Source organism: Mixophyes fleayi, chromosome 8 (assembly GCF_038048845.1).
Source record: "Mixophyes fleayi isolate aMixFle1 chromosome 8, aMixFle1.hap1, whole genome shotgun sequence".
NCBI lineage: Eukaryota > Metazoa > Chordata > Amphibia > Anura > Limnodynastidae > Mixophyes > Mixophyes fleayi.
In genome coordinates this window covers 4,811,796-4,834,080 of record NC_134409.1, presented here as the reverse complement: position 1 = coordinate 4,834,080, position 22,285 = coordinate 4,811,796, and the positions used below count along the sequence as shown (strand labels likewise).

General features: G+C 43.4%; 2 protein-coding genes across 7 annotated transcripts in view; one reads left to right on the top strand and one right to left on the bottom strand.

Annotated features, from left to right (window-relative positions):
* The window catches only part of SZT2 (SZT2 subunit of KICSTOR complex), a 93,708-nt gene extending 84,829 nt beyond the window's left edge, over nucleotides 1-8,879 (top strand). For all 6 annotated transcript variants that reach the window (XM_075181699.1, XM_075181696.1, XM_075181698.1 and 3 more), the window contains 6 exons: nucleotides 641-1,038; nucleotides 1,881-2,003; nucleotides 2,332-2,782; nucleotides 4,067-4,183; nucleotides 4,907-4,975; nucleotides 8,305-8,879. In XM_075181699.1, coding sequence (XP_075037800.1) covers nucleotides 641-1,038; nucleotides 1,881-2,003; nucleotides 2,332-2,782; nucleotides 4,067-4,183; nucleotides 4,907-4,975; nucleotides 8,305-8,448 — 1,302 coding nt within the window. In that variant the 3' untranslated portion in view covers nucleotides 8,449-8,879. The remainder of the gene's footprint in view (nucleotides 1-640; nucleotides 1,039-1,880; nucleotides 2,004-2,331; nucleotides 2,783-4,066; nucleotides 4,184-4,906; nucleotides 4,976-8,304) is intronic.
* On the bottom strand, nucleotides 8,880-21,564 carry HYI (hydroxypyruvate isomerase (putative)). The gene is made up of 9 exons (XM_075181703.1): nucleotides 21,477-21,564; nucleotides 20,787-21,175; nucleotides 17,935-18,046; nucleotides 16,956-17,070; nucleotides 15,997-16,075; nucleotides 15,851-15,900; nucleotides 15,088-15,157; nucleotides 13,194-13,328; nucleotides 8,880-9,330 (listed from the first exon to the last, which is right to left on the bottom strand). The coding sequence occupies exons 2-9, from the start codon at nucleotides 20,983-20,985 to the stop codon at nucleotides 9,257-9,259; spliced, it is 834 nt and encodes a 277-aa protein (XP_075037804.1). The 5' UTR covers nucleotides 20,986-21,175; nucleotides 21,477-21,564; the 3' UTR covers nucleotides 8,880-9,256.
* Between the last annotated feature and the right edge of the window lie 721 nt (nucleotides 21,565-22,285).

Here is a 22,285-nt window from a genome sequence, read left to right as displayed (position 1 = left end):
CTTAATTTGTTTTTAAGTGATTTATTTTGGTGCCGGGCTAAGTTAGTGTGTTTTTTTTCGGTGTTGGGCAAATTTTTAAACACTCGCACAGATGACAAAAAAAAGACAAGGATTTGCAGTGGTTGGTGCTTGGCAAAGAGGATCGGGAGAGTGTCGCTGGTACTGGTGCCCTTGGCAGGCAGATGGTGATAGTTTGACACATGGGTGGATTGGTCAGCTAGCAAGTGCTTTACTAAATATTACACAGCTAACGGCCACAGAGGACGCTGGCATATACTGGTGATGGTGGTTTCATAGATTTGTGCACAGATAAGCGGCTATTCGGAGCCTGGTCAGGTGGAGAGTTACCGACTCTTAAAGTGTACTTGTCACCGTGACGTTTTGCAGGCTGAACCTATATTTCGTGAGAGTGCGGCCTATCCGTTTGCTAAGAACTGGTGACATCAATAAGAGGATGAGGCACGTGTCTTTGTGATGTCACAAGTTCCTAGTAAATTGATTGGCTGCATTTTCATAATTATTGGCTCAAAAGGTGACGGGTGCACAGATTTTGTTTGTTGTAAATTTAATGTTCTTCTGGCACGTGTGCAAGCCTCCAGTGACTTCATACATTGCTCCAAAATCTCTCCTCTTCCTGCAGCTGTCCATGCTTTTCACAGAGGAGTGCGATAAGGTCCGGGACCTGATGCACGTCCATTCTTTCAGCTATGATTTCCACCTCCGTGTCCTCCACCAGTATCTGCTAGGTTCCAGCATGTCCCTACGCCAGGGCTATGACCTCTCCAGCTTCCTACAGCTCTTCATCTCGCAGCACCCCGATATCCCCAAGTATGGACGCAACCATGTGTATCAGGGGATGTTGTCTGTTCCCACTGAGATCATCGCTGCCCATCAGTTGTATAATTACATAGCGGATCACGCAAGCACCTATCACATGAAGCCTTTACGAATGGTTCGACCCTCTGTGCCGGGGAGTAATGGAAAGAAAAGCGTCACTGGAGAACAGAACGAGTATGGCTTGGTCTCCATATGGAACAGGTGAGAGAAGTCCAAGATGTTTGGCCAGTTTTCCATGGTGTGCCCCATAATATGTTCTCACAGGTCTATGGAAGACAGATCCACATCGATCCTGCAGGCTTCTGAATGGGGGAGGACGGTTCCTATCACTGAATTTTAAATTAAATTCCATGCACTTTTATAGAAGCCAATAGACTAAGGGTTGATGACCCTTGTGTTGGAACCCAAAAAACTAACCATTTAGGTTGGGTCCCCATGTTCTGCTCTTCGCAGACCTATTTTCTGCTGCTAACCAACATATAAAATGACTATTAATTGCGTGCAGTTATACAATTTCTCATTGATTATATCTTATGTACTAAAATAAAAACAGGAAATATATTAAAAGTAAGCCTGTTGGTAATGACCTGTTGAGCAATGGCTTATTCCCGACATTATGGATGTAAAGGATAAGAACCTCTGCAATAGACAGTTGGTGACCACCTTTGAACCAAACCTACGCTGAGACTATTTGGGCAGTTCTAGCACAGACCAGGTGGTCAATGGGTCAAGCTGTCAATGGGTTTGAAAACTGGAGATGTTGCCTATAGCAACCAATCAGATTCTAGCTGTAGAATGTAGAACTTTGTAGAATGTACTAAATGATAATTAGAATCTGATTGGTTGCTATAGGCAACATCTCTGCTTTTCAAACCCGCCAGAAACTCTCAGCTTGAAACACTTACCCCCAGGTGTGTACTGATTAGTGACAGGACAAACAGATGGTAAAGGGCAGAATCAACGCTCCATATAGTAAATGATAATGAAGAATTTATCGGTGGTTGCCCTGAGTGTCGATTTAGCATATATCTTGTATTTGGCAGCTCGGGTTCATACAAGGACTCGGAGGGTGCCAGACACCATGACGACTTTGACGTATCGTTATTGGTGTGCCACAATGCTGTGCCGTTCGAGGAGCAGACGGAGCAAGAGCGTCACTTCCTGAGGTAACGAGCGGTAGTGGGTGGAAGCGCCATCTTTCCTCTCTAATACAAGGAACGTTTATTTATGCCACTAAACACACCGTATGAAATCACTGTCCTACTTCTATCAGTAATCCCTATGGCTTTTCTGTTCTTGAATGGTTTGCCCTCCAAGCATGCAAAAAAGCACTTAATAGCCAAAGTGTGAATGAGCCCCAGCTGAGTATGTGTGTTATATTCATAGTGTTCATCTCCGTATAACAGATGCCTTCTCTGCATTACACAGGCCATGTATCTCAGACTTGTCTTGTAGCCACCCCCCATGACAGCCATATTCTTCTCTGTTTGTCAGACTTCGCTTCTATGTCATCATGACGAGCCAGCGCGAGCTATTTCCGCGTCTCACCGCCGATATGCGACGCTTCAAAAAACCACCGAAGCTCCAGAGGGATGACCAGGACCTAGATGGGGCCCCAGAGCTTGAGAAGTGCCAGAGAGTGGAAATGGAGAGCCAGGAATATGTCCTAGAAGCCGAGCAGAGCAAGAATGGTTCCGGAAGCCTCTATAATCCACATCTGTTCCCGCTGCTGGGTACAGAAGTGAGCGCCGCTAAGAGGCAGCTGGATGAGATGGTGCAGCTGGCCAAGTGCCACTGCCGCCGAGATAACCTTTGGAAGCGCCTTTATCTCCTGGAGCCACTCTCCTCCGATAAGCTGCGGCTGGGCAAACTCAGCTCCAGCGAACTGAAAGAACTGCTGGATGCCGTGCATGGAAGGAGTGTGGCAGAGATCGACCCACAGCTGGTAAGACGGGCGCAATGTAAGATAAATGAGGAGTGTGAATACAGAGGATTGTGGTGCTATGTATTGATTTATTTTTATTTATTGAACATTTTCAAATACAGATACAAGACAAACATAAGCTATATATTAATTTTTAATTGATGTATTGGTCTCATGTCTCCTGTCCTCAAACCTATCATATATGTACTATAATTAGCTGTTACATGGGAGTACAAGATATACATTTATGGAAATATAGAATAAGAATATTGTCCCTGGATAATAAGGTAAATTAGAACTAGATTAAGCTGTTACTGTACATGGTGTTGGGCATCCTCTGAGTCCTTGTACAAACCCGAGATGCCAAATACAATATATAAAATGCTAAAACTGACACTAGGGGCAGCCACCGATAAATTCTTCATTATCAGTTACTGTATGGAGCATTGATTCTGCCCTTTACCATCTATTAATAACTTGTAAAATTATCAATCTACGGTAACTACTTTAAAGGGGAAACCATACATTGATCATTTTATAGTTATTACAAGTTTGTTTATGTGGGTGATTTGGTGCAGTATGTTGGGGATTCAGTATGTGGTGGAGATGTGGGGGATGCAGCTCTCCTCAGGATATAGCAAAAAGTGAAAGAATATAATGAGAACTGTGTGTTCCGGGGTTATTTCACAATATAGGGGGACTATTTTAGGTCAGAGTGGGCTCAATAGTGATAAAGTAAATAAAACACAATAAAAACCACCTCAAAACAGAGGGTAGTCATCCACGACTAATATAAAATACTATTGTTTAGCAAAAAATTTGAGGGATTTAATTATAACACATACACAGCATTCCTTGTATGTTCCCCTTGGTCCAATATGAATCAGAATTGCAGGTGTAATAATACAGATACTGCCAGACATGTAGCTCCATGTCCAGTGTGCACATAGCTGTTTTCACTCTTTTTAGGTCCCATCAGTGCATGACATGGAACAATGCTTTTATGGTGTACGATTTGTACATGGTGCATGGCTTTACCTAGAGCTGATCTTGCTTCTTTGTAGAGAAGTTGGGAGTTTGAGTATCGTTGGCATATCAAATCACCCCTGTGGTGTATGTTATACAATATTTCACCCCTGGCCCAGAGCTGCCTCCTCTAACATCGTATGGCTTGCATTCAGCATTGACTGTAGTCCATCGTTATGCCCAACGACATTCTGTGATAATAAGAAGGAACAGTCAGATTGGTGCTAGTGAGACGTGTGATTATTCTCCTTGGTGTCTTTGTGACTTGCTCTCCTACAGGATTTCCTCCTCTCGATGAGTGTTCAGTGGTATCAGAGTCTAATCAAAGTCCTCCTGAGCCGCTTTCCCCAGAGCTGCCGCCACTTCCACAGCACAGAGAGCAGCACCCAGTACCTGGTGAGTAGAGGCTTCTGGGAGATTGGGCCTGTGGTCGCGGAAGTCCTCAGTGACTTATGTCTGTATGTTTATAGTAGGAAATACAGTATCCCATATATATTAATTCTATTTGATGTTTATTGAAACTTATGGACGTTCCGTGTGGACCAAGAATCATATTTTGTTGCATTTATAAACATGCGTTACAGCTGCTACATTATATAATATTTTCGTATAGGTGATAAATGCGTTCATGGGAGATGTTCCCCTTATGTCAGTAAGTCCGAATTGTTTTTAATCATTTTTTCATAAAACACATTTAACGTGAGGAAGTGGAAATACTTTAGTAGGCTTAAATATATTTATTAATTATATATATTTGTCTGAGTGTTAACCTCTCCATTCACTGCAGCAGGATGCTTGACGCACTTCGCAAAGTGTTAATCCTCGCTGTACAAATTGTTTTAGGCAGCAGAGATATTCGGAACAATGATTGTCCCATAGATTGTAAGCTTGTGAGCAGCGGCCTTCTCACCTCTCTGTCTATTTTATCCAGTTTGTTTACAATTGGGGATAAACACAGTAAACTAATAAAGCGCTACGGAATATGTTGGCGCTATATAAATGATGATGATTGTCAGACTATAAAAGTAAAACTTTGTAAACTTGCCGTTTCAGGCTATATGTCATCTTGCACTTTATTAATTTGTTGGGGTTTTTTTGTTTGTTTTTTTCTTAATCAAGGTTGTCCTCAATCAGAAATTCACAGATTGCTTTGTTCTGGTGTTTCTAGACACCCATTCTGGAAAAACGGTAAGCGGTATTATACTGTTTGTGTAACTGTTGCTTGGAGATACATGTCTATAATACTGGAATATAGGGATCAGCGAGCCTTTCTAAAACCGTACCAGGTTGTTATTCTCTCCTCTTGGTGACTTTGATTCTTCCCTTTTCCCTGCAGCAGATTCAGGGGGGAATAAATACTCTGCATAATGAAAGATTTGGGGTTTCCTTTGTATATGAAAATGTCCCGTTTTAATCTTTTGTGCGCACAAGCCACAGAAATACATTAAACACAGAAGCTGCCGCCGTCTAAACTCTGCCGTATTAGACAGAATCAAAGCCCATATTGTAGTAGAGGCTGTGACTTCTTATGCAGAATGCATTTATCTTCAAAGATGAAAATTTCAAAAATATGTCTCTTTGGATGTGCAGAATACGAGCGTTTAAACCTTTTGAGGATTACAAATTAATCCTGTGCTGAAACTGCGTGCGTTAGCCGTTTGTCAACTAAATAGTCACCTATTGCTAAGTTGTCAGTGAAAAGATGAAAAGTGTTTTCCTAAAAGAACAAACAGTAAGCGATTTTGACATTAACTTCAGTTAACTGTTTAATGTAAAGATCTATACGGCTAATGAGAGAGAAAATGAACGAGGTTCCCAGACTCCCCATCCTGTATTTACCCTCTCGCTAGCGCTGCATCATCCGTAGTCACCTTTAATGGCTCTTAATGTGGGCACAGCATGAGTGCCTGTACACAACAGACACTCCTAATTAAAACTTGCCTTTGTGGCTGTTAATTAAGCAACTGTCCCCCGCTGTTAAGAGTACCAAGGGGGCTTTTTTTGTCAGTTACAATTTTAGTCTAGCAAGACCACAGTAGCTTAAGACAGATTGTGTCCAGAAATGAGCAATGCGCTTCACAACCATTATTTCCAGCTACACTGACGCAACGGGGTTTAACATCCACTTGGGAGACACAGCACCTCCTTCCAGGAGGCAACATCCACTATGACACACAGCACTCCTTCCAGGAGGTAACATCCACTATGAGACACAGCACCTCCTTCCAGGAGGTAACATCCACTATGAGACACAGCACCTCCTTCCAGGAGGTAACATCCACTATGAGACACAGCACTCCTTCCAGGAGGTAACATCCACTATGAGACACAGCACCTCCTTCCAGGAGGTAACATCCACTATGAGACACAGCACTCCTTCCAGGAGGTAACATCCACTATGAGACACAGCACCTCCTTCCAGGAGGTAACATCCACTATGAGACACAGCACCTCCTTCCAGGAGGTAACATCCACTATGAGACACAGCACTCCTTCCAGGAGGTAACATCCACTATGAGACACAGCACTCCATCCAGGAGGTAACATCCACTATGAGACACAGCACCTCCTTCCAGGAGGTAACATCCACTATGAGACACAGCACCTCCTTCCAGGAGGTAACATCCACTATGAGACACAGCACCTCCTTCCAGGAGGTAACATCCACTATGAGACACAGCACTCCTTCCAGGAGGCAACATCCACTATGAGACACAGCACCTCCTTCCAGGAGGCAACATCCACTATGAGACACAGCACTCCTTCCAGGAGGTAACATCCACTATGAGACACAGCACCTCCTTCCAGGAGGTAACATCCACTATGAGACACAGCACCTCCTTCCAGGAGGTAACATCCACTATGAGACACAGCACCTCCTTCCAGGAGGTAACATCCACTATGAGACACAGCACCTCCTTCCAGGAGGTAACATCCACTATGAGACACAGCACCTCCTTCCAGGAGGCAACATCCACTATGAGACACAGCACTCCTTCCAGGAGGTAACATCCACTATGAGACACAGCACCTCCTTCCAGGAGGTAACATCCACTATGAGACACAGCACCTCCTTCCAGGAGGTAACATCCACTATGAGACACAGCACCTCCTTCCAGGAGGTAACATCCACTATGAGACACAGCACTCCTTCCAGGAGGTAACATGCACTATGAGACACAGCACTCCTTCCAGGAGGTAACATGCACTATGAGACACAGCACCTCCTTCCAGGAGGTAACATCCACTATGAGACACAGCACCTCCTTCCAGGAGGTAACATCCACTATGAGACACAGCACCTCCTTCCAGGAGGTAACATGCACTATGAGACACAGCACTCCTTCCAGGAGGTAACATCCACTATGAGACACAGCACCTCCTTCCAGGAGGTAACATCCACTATGAGACACAGCACCTCCTTCCAGGAGGTAACATCCACTATGAGAGACAGCACCTCCTTCCAGGAGGTAACATCCACTATGAGACACAGCACCTCCTTCCAGGAGGTAACATCCACTATGAGACACAGCACCTCCTTCCAGGAGGTAACATCCACTATGAGACACAGCACCTCCTTCCAGGAGGTAACATCCCTTCCACAATCAATCTGTGGGATTCCAGGATCTTTGGTCCCCAACACCTTGATCAGCGTCCACTCATCACTTTTCATACAAAAAAGCGCTCAGGTGGTGGCACTGCCCAATGTAAAGCACTTCCGCCATTGGTTAGGTGGGGGGGGGGGTAGTATCAAAGGCTGAATTGTGTATCCCTCTATAGTGCTGTTATTTTATTCACATAGTTCCATTTACAGGGAAAATCTTATGAGTACAAAGCACTTGTGGTCAAATATGACTAGTTCCTACTAATAGTATCAATCTTCCCTTTACTCCTAGACATAAGGTCACTAGCTAACGGGTTCATGGGAAGGTGTTAAAGTTTTTAATTTAAAGACTGCAGAGAACAAGAGATGTAGCTAAGAAGGGGGGTATAAAGCTATTAACAGACAAATGTATATTAATGTCATTAATTAGGGGGCAGCACGGTGGCTCAGTGGTTAGCACTTCTGCCTCACAGCACTGCCGTGTTTGCGTGGGTTTCCTCCGGGTGCTCCGGTTTCCTCCCACACTGCTAAAAAAAAAAAACATACTAGAAGGTTAATTGGCTGCTATCAAAATTGACCCTAGTCTGTGTCTGTGTCTGTGTCTGTGTCTGTGTCTGTGTCTGTGTCTGTGTCTGTGTCTGTGTCTGTGTCTGTGTCTGTGTCTGTGTCTGTGTCTGTGTCTGTGTCTGTGTGTGTGTGTGTGTATATTAGGGAATTTAGACTGTAAGCTCCAATGGGGCAGTGACTGATGTGAGTGAGTTCTCTGTACAGCGCTGCGGAATCAGTGGCGCTATATAAATAAATGGTGATGATGATGAAAGTCTTGGGCATTTGTAAAAATGTGATCATCCCAATTAGTGACTGTTCGCTCTATGTTGGGTTTGCTCTTTAAACTATGTTTTCATTATCACAGAGCCTGAAGGTCGTGTTCCGGGAGCCGTTTCCAGAACAGCCACAGAACAGTGAGAGTCCATTACCCCAGCTGGTGTCCACGTACCACCACCTGGAGTCTGTCATTAACACTGCCTGCTTCAACCTGTGGAGCGGTCTCCTCTAACGGCGGTGCCCAGTGCCCGCGGTGCCATTAAATTCGCGCACAGAGGTGCTGGAACTGCATTCGGCCTGTGCAACTCGGAGGACAATTATTTTTCTCAGTAACACTTTGTGAAATTCTAAAGCACAGGAGCCCCAGGATGAAACCAGAGAGGAACAAAATCTGGATTTAGTAAAAATCAGAGTCTCTCTCTTCCCTGTGATGCTGCAAAAAACAAACATAATAAAGACTATTTGCTGCTATCTCTTCGCCATCGTAAGAGGAAACTGACTGGACGGTAACACAGTTCCTGTTACAGATAATTTGTTTATTTTAAACTTAAAACTGCTGAAGCCAATTGTGACGATAATTACAGGATGCAAGATTTTATGTAAATGAAATGTAAATCGAATAAAAATTCCTAATTATTTGAATAAATGAAAGTCTTATACAAGTTTTGCTAGTCAGTCTGGGTGCCGGAGCGTTTACTGTAACAAAGCTACTATTTATTATAATATACAAGGTTACGCAGCCAATCAAATTACTGTAATCGGTTTAATTTATACTAATATATTGAAATGCTGCTCACTTCTTAATCTAATTAGGTTTAAAAACCTAAAGGGGAACATCTCAAACATGGAGTTAATCCAAACTATATTTTTAAAGGATTTACATCCAAATGTTTTTCTTTTGATGGCTCTCCATTTTTGAAAATGTCCCCCAAACGTATAATTTCTCCGACCCCCCCCCCCCTCTGTGGAACAGCTCGTATGAAGGGAGTTGCAGTTTAAACTGACGTTCTGATGCTGTCCTAGATTATTCTGATCCAGATTTATTCCGGCTTGCCTTGGACTTCACACCTCTTGCGATAAGTCTCCATCCAGCCCAGTCCATTCACCGTATTCCCTGAAAAATCACCTTATTACTGACTGCTCGGTTACACACTGTACAGAGCAGCAGTAACATATATACATTGCATAGGAGACGGACAGATCAGTCATACACAACAACATATATCAAACCTGGATGTTACATAACTCACCAGGAAATAGTTAAACTGTTGCCTAGAAATGATATATCTATATCAAATTTAACTTTAAAAATACAATAATCTATGTAAACATTTGTTAATTACAATTAAGCTACCGGGTGAGATTAATGGGCAATATCCGAGTAAAGATCCGATATGCAGCATTTACGTATGAACCGCTCCAGACAGGTCAATAATAGAGATGAACAGGAATATTATATTTGATATGAAAATCTATTTTACACTTTTTTTTAATATGAACACCGATACACTGGCTAGAACATTCCTATTTCTCTTGTGAATGGTAATGGTCTTGTAAAATAAAATGGATAAAAATTGGCTTCAGAACCACTAGTTTGATTGGACGAGGGTCACCTCTTTCTTTGCTGCCCGCTTGCCATAATAGTAAATGTACGTACAATCCTTTATGCAGGCGGTTTATAACCAGCCCTAAATAGTACTGTTACGTTGTCTTTCTCCGTGTACCCATAAGGTTAAGTCTTTAACAGGTTTTACACAAACCCCTCCCCTTTCCTATCCTCCAATCAGATATCTGATAGCAGCACGCTCGTGTAATAGATGCTCATCGATGAAAATGATGTATAATATATTTATGTTCAAGTTCAGCGTGAAGGAGAATAATTATCCGTTTTGTGTGGATAACATTTGCTCAGAGGTTACATTGTTACTGCTGTAATGAAGGAACTGCAGCTTTTACTGCATTATCACTAATTAGCTGCCAGCGGGATATTCCATACGAGAGGAGGAAGTGGAAATCTGCCTTAACCTGTGTTTGTGACGGTCTCTCTGTAATCCATATTCTATAACATTATGTCACCATTATTTCTGCACCTTTCTCCTCTTATTATGTTAATTAGTAAAGACGGTCATGGTTTAGTTAACCACAATAAAAAATAACTGTAAACCCTCTAGTTTCTTAAAAAAATGACAAGTATTTTTACTTACTGTAAAATCCATTTTAGTCCATTGGGGGACACTGTCCTACATTGGGGTACAGTAGGTGCATTTGTGAACTTTAAATCTGACGGACAGCTCCTCCCCTACTAAGCCCCTCCCCCTGGGAACCATCTTCAGTTTTATAACAAAGCCCAAAAGAGAGGGCCGTACTAGGGGTAATGACCACAACTAAATGTCAGAGCAAGGGGAGGACGTGCAGTTGTCCCTCTATAGGTTAAGAATGGATTTTACGGTGAGTAAAAAAATCCTCCTTTCTCTGTCCTGCCATTGGGAGACCCTTCACCACATTGGGGACTTACCAAAGCTGACCCGAAGGGAGAGATTGTTCTGAAGCCACTGCATATAACGCCACACAGCCAATGCACGCATCCCGTGATGCAAAACCCAGCAACCTGCCAGAAACCCCAGAAAAGTGGTGGACAGACGACCATGCGGCAACCGGGAACAACAGAGTTGCCTGAAACAACAACACGCGCCACAGAGGAAGCACCAACTGCCCCGGGTAAGGGAGAAGAAAACCCCACAAGAGATCCAACCAGAAGAGAGTGCACATGCGCTGGCCGCCCACGCTTGTGCCCACTGTACCGAAGGAAAAGGAGAAGTGGTAAAACAAAAAGAACATCTCCAAGGAAGGGAACCTGAGGGACCCACACACAATGGCATATATGCAATTCACACATTGGAAATTAGAGGAACCACAACGTAATCACAAGCTTGTGGGTAGAATCCCCTGGTCCGTAGAATCACAATATCAGGAGTCCAGTTGCCAAAGTAGACAACAAACAGGCGGTACCAAAGACCAGAAGAAACCGCAAGGTGGACCGATAGGCAACCACAGGATGTCAAACCATGGCTGGTGCAGCCAAACCTGAGCCACCCAAACGCAGCTTATGTATGAGAATCACATAGAACATCATCAACCCCAGGCAAAACCAAATGGATCGCCACATGCACTGCCCTGGGGACCATGGACCTTGAGCAGAAGAGCAGACACGAAGGCTTCTGGCAGACCCCCATATTGAACCAGCCACGCCACCTCCGCAATGGGAAGACAGCAGCAACTTGGAAGGATCCCGATGTAGCCAAACTTACTCCCAGAACTCCAGGCCTAGGAAGAATGTGGCCGATCTCACCTGAACCTGGTGAACCACCCAGGACCTGAAAACGTGCAACTCCCGCATGGTAAGGTCACTGAGAACTGGAATCAAAGATGGTTCCCAAAGGAAGGGGCAAAGTAGGGGAGGAGCTGTCCTTCAGGTTAAGATTAAAAGTGCCCTAGCTCCAATTCCACCTACTATACCCAGATGTATCGCAGTGTCCTCCAATGGCAGAACAGATGCAAAAAAACTTTTTTTAAGGAAAAAATATAGGATATAAAGGTAAAATTGTAATATTGTTCCATCAAGCATCTTTCAGAAAATTTTCGGATTCCTCCACTTTTACAGAATTCCCCAATATCCTGTTGTCTGTATTATTTATATAACACATCATTTTCTTTCCTATATCATCCTCCAACATTTTTTGCTTGAATCAAGAGTCAGATTAGAGGTCACAGTTTTAATGACCTGTCCATTTGTCGCTCAGGCTGAATGACCAGATCCCATGCACCCAAGGCAACAGGGGATGGTCAGTCACAGTTGGTCACCTGCGGTCGTTGTCCAATGGGAGTTCCCTGCCATCCTGCATGTCATTTACAAGATCTTGACCAAGTGAGGACTGGGTTCAGTTGCATTTTGGGGCCCTTTAAACTCCACAATTTGTGCCCACTACGGTCTAAAATGATCAGACTGGCTGCCAGGATCACAGTATGAACATAAGACTGTAGAGAATTCAGAAAGATGACTTCTAGTCATCCAGCAACTGAAGGTTGCTCCCGACTCTTAGATGTCAGGTGGTGTTGAGAAAGTCCCTACGTTCTCTATAATCCCATCGTCCTCAAGGATGTAGCATATAGATATTGCCGAGTTTATTTTCTGACATCTATTAGGAAAATGGTTTCTTTAGCAATATCCACAATGCATTTTGCTTTGCTGCATATCCTGAAACTGGGTGTGATCTGCAGACATTTGTATTCAGTTTCCTGCTGATGTATAAATCACAACGTTTAAAATATCAGTTTGTTTGTTTTTGTTATATACAGCTCAATTGTTTGTTTTTATATTACAGCAATATTGTTTCAACAAAGCTTTCCGTGGTCTGTAGTAATGGGGAGGGGGTTAAAAAGACCCTACTGCTACCTATTGAAACTCATTTGATACATGTTGCCGGAGTTCACCAGTTCACCAGTAAATGGGTTAGAATCAACTTTAATATATGCTTATTAATCTAACAATAATAATATGCAAATCATATTTACTGGGCAATGTGTCATTTCCTTTTAAGTTATTTTCATGACTGTTTTCCTTTAGCCAACACCCTTCCGCACACTCCTGTCATTGTACGGTGCTGGTTGGAGGATGTAATGGACTCCATAATGGAACACATGTATAGAGTCATGTGGGAAGCGCTGAGGCTGTTTAAACACAACAAGACAAACATTTTTGTTGTCTTTGTCAATATAGTTAACAGGGGAAAAAAAAGAGGTTAGAAGCCGACTGAAAATAGAAGATTAATACATTAAATGACTAAACCAATCCATATTTAATGTCACCCAGTCAGTACACAGACATGATTTCCCCTTTGCTGTTCTTTAAACATGCTGCGTGTGTACGGTCTTGTCTGGTGACGCAGACGGGGTCTAAAACAGGTCAGCGACACTCACCAAGAGGTTTATATTCACATCCAACATCGCCTCGGTATCCGAGTTCCTGCAGGAGGTCAAACAGGTACCAGAAGTTCAGCTCCCCGGCACCGTCTGGCTCATTCCGATGAGGCACCTGTGCGATCTGAACATGACCTGCGCACGGATGTTTGTATAAACAGGAAACTATTATTACTCTACCTGGAGAGATAAAGTTTCTGTACACAGCAGTGATAAAAACAGACCTCAATCAATAACGATGCAAAAACCAGAATAACTAGATCGGAAAACGTCTCATTTGTGGGATGAAGCAATTCTTCACTTGCAGATAAGTGGATTTTCCAGAGGAACGGCACCGTGCATCTATTTTTTGACTACTCTTAAATGCTATTATCCAGCGAGAATGTGTAATTACAACACCATGAAATCTGCCAGGCAGATCCGGGCACTGCTGGAAATACAACAAACGCACAAAGGAAAAGACTTGTTTCTCAGTGCTGAAGATGTAAATCCTCATACTCCGATAATGACGGGCATCTTAAGCAGGGAAGGGATGCTATTTTTAATGTGCACTCGTTTTGAACCCCCGCTAATACAAATTAAGCACCAATTCTACCCAGTATTGGACATTGATATATATATATATATATATATATATATATAAATAAATAAAAGCTTGTATATTACTCAAAATCCTAGACTGACCGAGTGTTGCTGTGTCCTGGTCCTGAGGTGGACTGTAGACATTATTCTATGAGTAATGCCTGAAAATTACAGAGCATTCTGCTCCAATAAGTCACTGCTATTATGTTGTTTCAGGGCTACTGCGACAGCAAAACTTGGGGGCACACGGAATTGTGGGGGGGGGCTTAGACTATTATAGTAATAAAACTAACTAAGCTAGGGGCTCTTCCATGTAGGAATATATGTAAAGGACTTGTATACATGGAAAATACAGATCATTGTTTTCATACCCTTTATCCAAGTAATCTCAATATTCTTTATCATGTCATTAAGAAATGCACAATAGAGGATCTGTTTAGACCCTCTACCTCACAGGTGTCCAAACGCCGTCCTCAAGAGCTGCCAACAGTTCATGTTTTCAGGATTTCTGAAATCATGCCCAGGTGAGTAAATTTATTTTATTGGGTCAGTAATTATCCTGTTTCTACAGCCAGAAATCCTGAAAACATGACCTGCTGGTAGCTCTTAAAGGACTGGGTTTAAGCACTACGGTTTTCTTGCAGTATGTAAATAATTGACGATCCGTGTATAAATGATCTTATTTACAAAGCACCAACATATTGAGTAGCGCTGTGAGCGGATCATGATACAAATACATGACATAAAATAATAGTGTGTTAAGGTAGGGCAGGGGCAAACGCAGGATTTGTAGAGGGAGGTTTCCACACCACGCCACCAGTGGACGTGACCAGCCATGCATGGGGGCGTAGCTATAATATTAGACAGTGCTTGGCTGCTCTCCAACTCTTCCTATCCCCATAATATACATGGGCAATGCTGCGTGCACTACTGTTAGGTGCACGCAGCTCTCCCTTTTCAAGCAGAACCGTGTGAAGTGGGGGCAGGGTCCAGCCACCTCAATTATACAGTGCCCCAGGCTTGGAGGGCGGTGTCCGGGCACTAGGAAACCCCCATCGGTTTGCCTATGTAGGGGCCGCATCGACACATAACGCTGATTGCTAGAAGATGGAATCGCCAATAGACAAGAGAAAGACGTCATTGCTAGAGCAGCCATTGAATCTTCCAAAGGGAGTTCCGCATAGTTCTCCTTCAGCTCACACTTATACAAATTATTTTAACAATGTGCTCTGGAAGGACACCGCCTTTAACAGCCGGACACTGTAAAAAAAAAAATCTATTTTATAAAGGTCAATAAAACTGTGAAACTCACCAATCAATGGGAAATATTTCTTAATATTCTCCGTTAGATTCCCATCCATTATCTGCCAGTGATACACATCCTGCCACACAGAAAGTAGATACATGACTGGCATAACACAACGTCCATGGTACAGAGAGAAATGACACAAGGGAAGTGTTATTGGCAACACAAAAAAGAAGAGAGATGTATAACAGCAAAACCATCCTCATGTTCATGTACTGAACATACACTGACGATCCGTGTATAAATGATCTTATTTACAAAGCACCAACATATTGAGTAGCGCTGTGAGCGGATCATGATACAAATACACGACATACAATAACATGAAACAGAAAGTAAACAAGTTAGTGACATTTATAAAAACAGCGCTTGGTGCTCTGATAGTTGATGAGTTTCCCACAGTCTTGGAGAAAAATACGAAATCTTGCTAGAAATTTAAATATCATATGAAAGTGAATATTAGTAGTATGGAAACACCCTAACAACACGCACTGCTATACATAAGGCCGGCTGCCTGTATTGTGTATGGTGCACCAGGAACTTGTGGTATTAGTCGTGGTTTCCGCTATTCATTTTATGCCCAAACAAAACTTTAGTGCCGTCAATAATGCCTGTTTCAGTTTTAGTTTATCTACGTCTTTTTGATGCTGTTGCTGTTTCATTTTGGATGAAAAAAGTAGGGAAAAAAAATATATAAATGTGTTTATAAATATAGCAGTCTTTCTGAGTCATTATGACATAAATAAGCCGGTCACGTCGCGGTACTTGCCATTTGCAGCTTCACATTGTCTCTCCCCACTTTCTGTAAGATCGAAGCCCCTGAAACAAAAATGGATCCATCAATAAATATTCTTACTGGATATTATTGCTATATTATTATTACTGGAAGCTGAAACTGCCCTCAGACCCGCTTACCATGCTGCGGGGTGTTCAGGAAATATCGGGGCTCGGTAATACGGCTGTTTATAGGTTCGATCAGTCCCACCATCCCAGCCTGAGGGAGAGAATAACAGATGGGTTATTATGTAACTTTTTGTCAATGTTTTTTTTTTGGCAAAATAAAGATTTGGCAAAAAAATTAACATTATTCACTTGACCCTGACGGCTTTTTTGAGGGTGATGCCTAAATAAACGACCTTGCAGTAGGGATTTTTTATAAATGCCCCAGGATGCGTAACGTGCACATGACCCACTTGACGTTTACAAATGAATTGTCTCCTTCTCGCACGCTAATATCAATCATTTTACTTTACAGCACAGTTCCATTGTGAAAGGTTCAAACACAGCGAGTCCCAGGGGAAATAACCAGAAAGTCTCCACTGAATGTACATTATAAGAAGAACTCCATTCAATGTATTCTCAATATATATATATATATTTCTGCTTTATTTAAATTTATTTTTGATCCCAAGTAGGATTCACTGCACTTTGGGTGCTTCATAGTGGAGCTTAGCTTTTATTACACTTCCCTAGAGGAGCCGTTGGGATTAGCGTTTATGGACTCATAGGCAAACCGATAGGGGGTTTGCTAGTGCCTGGAAACCCCCTCCAAGCCTGGGGCACTGTATAATTGAGGTGGCTGGACCCTGCCCCCACTTCACACAGCTCTGCTTGAAAAGGGAGAACTGCGTGCACCTAACAGTAGTGCACGCAGCATTACCCATGTATATTATGGGGTTAGAAGGAGTTGGAGAGCAGCCAAGCACTGTCTAATTTTATAGCCACGCCCCCATGCATTCTGGTCACGCCTACTGATGGTGTGGAAACCCCCCCTCTACAAATCCTGCGTTTGCTCCTGGGACTCCCATCCTAGCAGCTACAAACTATTACCGACACCACCACCACCACCGTTCTCCTGCCGCAGCACCGCGCACCTGGTTTAATACATCTGCTGCATATTTCAGGTTCTCCACAAAGGTCTCCTCCATCTCTTTCTCAATGGAGCCCCTTTCACGTCCTGCAGGCACCCGTCCTGCCATGATGTGTATCCTGTAAGAGACGAGGGCAGAATATTAATCCTGGGAGGCAGGACTGGGGTACGTAGACCCTGCAAGTATGGAGAACAGGGAATGGATTTGTTGTTGGTGAGACAGAGGATGATTGGGTCACCCGGTTTCCATTGTTGACTCACCCTGGACATAGGGTCCAGGGTCCCATCAATAGGTAGTTCTGTGTATAGCGGAGCATCTGTTTGAAGATTCCATAGATGTACAAATAATCAATAGAATTTGAAGCCACAAATGTTTATAGCGCAGATATAGATGTAATATGTTTCTTTGTTGATTTTGAACTAAAAAAAATGCTGTGTATTAATATAAGTGAAAGTGATGTCAAATGTTAGAACAAGAAAATTGATAATATTCAAACAGTGTCCAAATTCAAGCTCCGATCGGTGTTTGTGTGCATGAGAGTCAACTTACCAATGATCTGCAGGTAACTCCACAGTCACCCACCAATGACACTTTGTTTCCTGAACTTGCTTTCCATGTGTTGAGTGGGAAATGTCGACATTCAAACTGTTGACACAATAATGTCAACAGTCACAATGTCGATGTCAACATTCTGAATGTCAACCTTTTAACTCTGTCGATATTCTGAGTGTCGACATTTTTATTGTCGTCATATCAAAGCCAACCTGTGTTGAGTGTGTTGTACTTGCTTCCTAAGCTACATATTATACTGCAAGGCATGCCAGTAACAATACTCTGACTAGATCATTATGTACAAACCTCAAATACAATCAAGTCTTCCAATAGTAGAGTCTAGAAAGACATCTTATAAACCACTAATGTTTTCAGGATACATTACCGCTAATATTTCTAATATACGATCAATAGAAAGATAACACTGTACCTTTTACATCCTAAGTCACCGGCCCAATGAACTGCTTGATCCAGCCCGGCACGGAAATCATCTTGTCTCCCAGGTAGAGCCCCTAGCCCGAGCTCCCCGCCCTGCAGGTCCCCTGCACAAAGTGATTTCTATTAGATGTGACTCATGAGAATACTGGGTGCGTAAACAAATCTGAACATTGAACTATAAGGCCCAATACCGTGAGCTGATCCGTACTCACAACCCACCGCAGGAGAACAGGCTGGATAAATGTGAATAAAATTCCTTTGCCGCTAGGGGCCGTCATCTATGTATGGGGGGGGCTGGATGGGTAATGATAGTCTATCTGGAGGACCCCAAATAACGGATCTCTGTATTTACAAATAAAAAATAGATTCATAGATCAGAGGGGATGTTCATTAAACAATGGGGGTGGGGGGGGGCTGGTAGATATTTATACACATGGGGGGTACTTTGGGGTACTTGGTTAATATTCCCGCAATACAATAAACAATTGAGAATCTGTGGGTTAACCAAGCTGCATATATCAGCTATACTGTAGCCTAATGTACGTTCTCTCTAATCTCGTCCTATTGTATGGTAGAAAAAGATTCCGGTGGGAATAGGTTTTAATCATAATGATCAGACTGTTATTACATAAAAACACAGGAACATAGAATTTGACGGCAGATAAGAACCATCTGGCCAATCTAGTCTGCCCATTGTTTAACCTATGGTAACCTCCAACCCTATTTGATCCTTAGTTCTTTGTAAGGCTATCCTTATGTCTATCCCAAGCATGTTTATATTGTTCTACTGTATTATCATCTACCACCTCTGATGGAGGCTATTCCACTTATCCACTACCCTTTCTGTGAAGTAGTTTCCTCTGAACCTCCCTCCCCCCGTGTCAGTACATGTCCTCGTGTTCTAATACTTCTCTTCCTTTGTAGAATGTTTCCCTCCTGCACCTTGTTATAACCCTGGATATATATGAAAGTTTCTATCATGTCCCCTCGTTCCCTTCTCTGCTCCAAACTATAAATATTAAGATCTTTTAGTCTCTGCAGATTTAGTCTTTCCTTCCTCTAGGTAATTCACCAATCACAGCCCAGCGTCAGTCCCATTGGATAACTGGCCCATATGAAGCATTCGTCTGTGCATCACTGGTCCTGCGATGGGTCTACATGCTGGGTCTGCTAAGCTCAGTTACAGTGACCAGGTTTTATAGTCATTCCGCACTTTTAACTGGACACCAAGTGGTAGAGTATGTAACAGCGAGGTACCCAGGGCTCCATACCGATGGATTTTTTCTTAACAGTGCTTTTTCTTGTAGAAAAATAAATCTGCGTGGCTGTGTCATGTTCTGAAGCTCTAGGCTGTTCGACAACCCACCTCTCCTCCACTAAAAACGCCCCCCACATTGCCGTGCACCAGCGGCAGGTGTACGTGAGACTCTGAACTAAAGTCCTGCTGGTCAGTTCGGCAGGAGAGTTCCTAAAATTAGGACAACTGGGTCCCAAGTATGCTGGTTTGCTTTCAGGATACACACACATCAATTTAAGATACGGCCTTAACTAAGACCTGCAGACAGGATCCTCTCAGGACTAAATCTTCACATATACATATTGCAAAGCTCTGCACTAACACTGTGTCTAGCAAAATAATTAAATATACTGTAACAGATTGAAAGGAATGCAAACTGACATATAAGGACAGATTCAATTTGATCTGATATGTCTCCGAAACAGTCCAAGGAGGCACATCGTTTTTACAGAAATCTCACCTCATTTTCCCTCTCTGCCCATAGAGATGTGAGTGAAAACGAGTGGAGATTTCTGTACCGTATTAGCTGGCAAGGTGGGCAGCCGGACATTGAGGTGATGCCCGGTGGCACCTGGCTGCAAACAGAATCTGCCTCATAGAAATCACAAATACTTGGCACAATACATACATATTACCCTCTGACCAACATTGGTACACACACAGCCCACTCAGTACTTTTACCTTTGCATTCTAGCTGGTCCAGTGTGCAATATGATGTAGCACATGCCCTTGTGTTTCAAACTCAGATTGTCCTATAGATTGTAATCTTGCGAGCAGGGTTCTCTTACCTCTCTGTTCCTATGTATTACCCAGTATTGTTTTATTAATGTTTGGTCCCAATTGTAAAGTGCTACGGAATTTGCTGGCGCTATATAAATAAATGATGATGATGATATTACAGAAGGAGACATTTGAGAGACCTATATAATAAGTTCCTGGGCTATATAGCGTAGTGATGTACAGAGGGACGTGGATCATGGCTGTAGTATGATTAGTGGTTGAGGAAATACTAATTACGGAGAAGGTTCTGTGTTGTATATAGTATATAAAGTCATAATTCAAAATGCACCTGGCGCATATAAGAAAACAGACCCCCCTTGTTCTCAAGTTTTACCACATTCGCCTAAAATCTTTTTTTCCCTGCACCCCGGATTCATCTTTGCACGCTGGATGGTTGGCACCTCTGGCACAGCACTAGTTACGGCACAGATAATGCTCTCTACTGTAATTTATATGAATATTAGAAGTCGCCTCGTTCTGTGACTATTAAGAGAGACGGCGCCTTTATACAAGACACAAATCTGAGGTAACTTATAATAAGGTATTATTCTTTTCTATTATAGAGTAAGAAACTCTGTAGTCATTAGAATTAAACAAGTCAGACTGATGACGTCAGAACTAAGTCTTTATACAGATATAACAGACGATTATAAATAATAATAATAATAATAACAGGTGAATGACAGTGAGCAGGGATCTATAATGTCACATATTACATATACATTGACCACTATGGGCCCAGGCAGCGTTCAGTCAGTGTCCCGTACCTGGGGGGGTGTTAAGCAGCACCAGCTCCACATTCTGCTCCCTCAGGGCGGCCTTGATGGGCCCAGGGTCCGAGGCATAGGGCCAGGCCACCTCCACCGCCCGGAACCCGGCTCTGGCCGCAGCATGAACACGGCCCTGGAGCTCGGGGATCTCCGGGAACAGCCAGGAGATGTTCGCCGCGAACCGTAGTGGTGGCATCGAGCGGGGGTCTGCTGGGAGACGGGGGGTGTCGGGAGCAGGCTGGCCGCGCACGCGGTCACTAGGCCGGACGCCGCGAGTAGGACAGGCCGGGGATGTGGGCGGTCAGCTAGGCCGCGGCCCGTGTATATACAGATGGGCGGATTCTGCCAGCTTCTCGGGGTAAAGTCCTTCAGGTGCCAGTCAGACCCTGGTTCAGCGACCTGTACAGGGAGGACTCTGTGCCAAGTCATCATCTGCATCACTAGTATTATTACATTATTATCATTATTAATGATTAAATGTAAAGCACCTTTTACTGTAATACTAGAAACAATAGAGAACAGGTTTAAAAAATATTCTCTTAGGGTTCGTACATACAGGCTTTGTAAACCAGTGCTAACTAAACACAGAGCCGATCCCTGTCCTCACTTTAATAAGGCGCTAGAAGCGCGTTCATAAATACGTCTCACAGCCCCCCCCCCCGCACGGCACGGTACGGTACGGTGTACATAATAAGCGCATACCTGCCAACTCTCCCGGAATGTCCGGGAGACTCCCGTATTAAGGGTGGGTCTTCCTGGGAGTGTATGGCAGCCTCTCGCAAATTATATCCAAAATGCAGCGATTCCCTGAGAATTGCGGCATTTGACCAAAAGGATACAATTTTCTAAGCCTCGCGCCCCACACGCCCACCTCCCCCTGGCAGCTCCCGGACGCGGACTGCCATAAGTTGGCAAGTATGAATAAGCGTCTCCATGGAGGTCCATTATATCGTACCCATATTTGCCAACTCTCCCGGAATGTCCGGGAGACTCCCGAAATTTGGGTCTGTGTCACGGACTCCCAGGAGAGCTGGCAAATCTCCCGCAATTGGGGGGGCTAATATGACGCGATTCGCTGTGAATCGCGTTATTTTGGCCCCGTCCCTCGCGACAAAACGGCATATTTGTTGCGGAGGCGGGGCCAAAATGACGCATTTTTGCTACACCCCCTCCCTCCCTCTAGACACGCCCCTCTCCCGGATACAACTTGCCAAAAGTAGGTAAGTATGATTGTACCGAGCATTAACCGTTAACCCTTCCGCACACTGCTAGCAATGTCAAAATTTATGCGAGCATTTGTCAGTGTATGTACAGGTCCATTTGTTTATATTATTGTTTGCACGATCCCCATGCTGTAAAAACACACAATAAGGGGGAATTCAATTCCCTGCTATGTGTCGCCAGACATTGCAGTGATGTCACGTTTGCTCATTTTTGGGTACTACTACGTAACATGAACATCGATGGATTTCTTGAGGACCTCTGGCGTGCAAGGA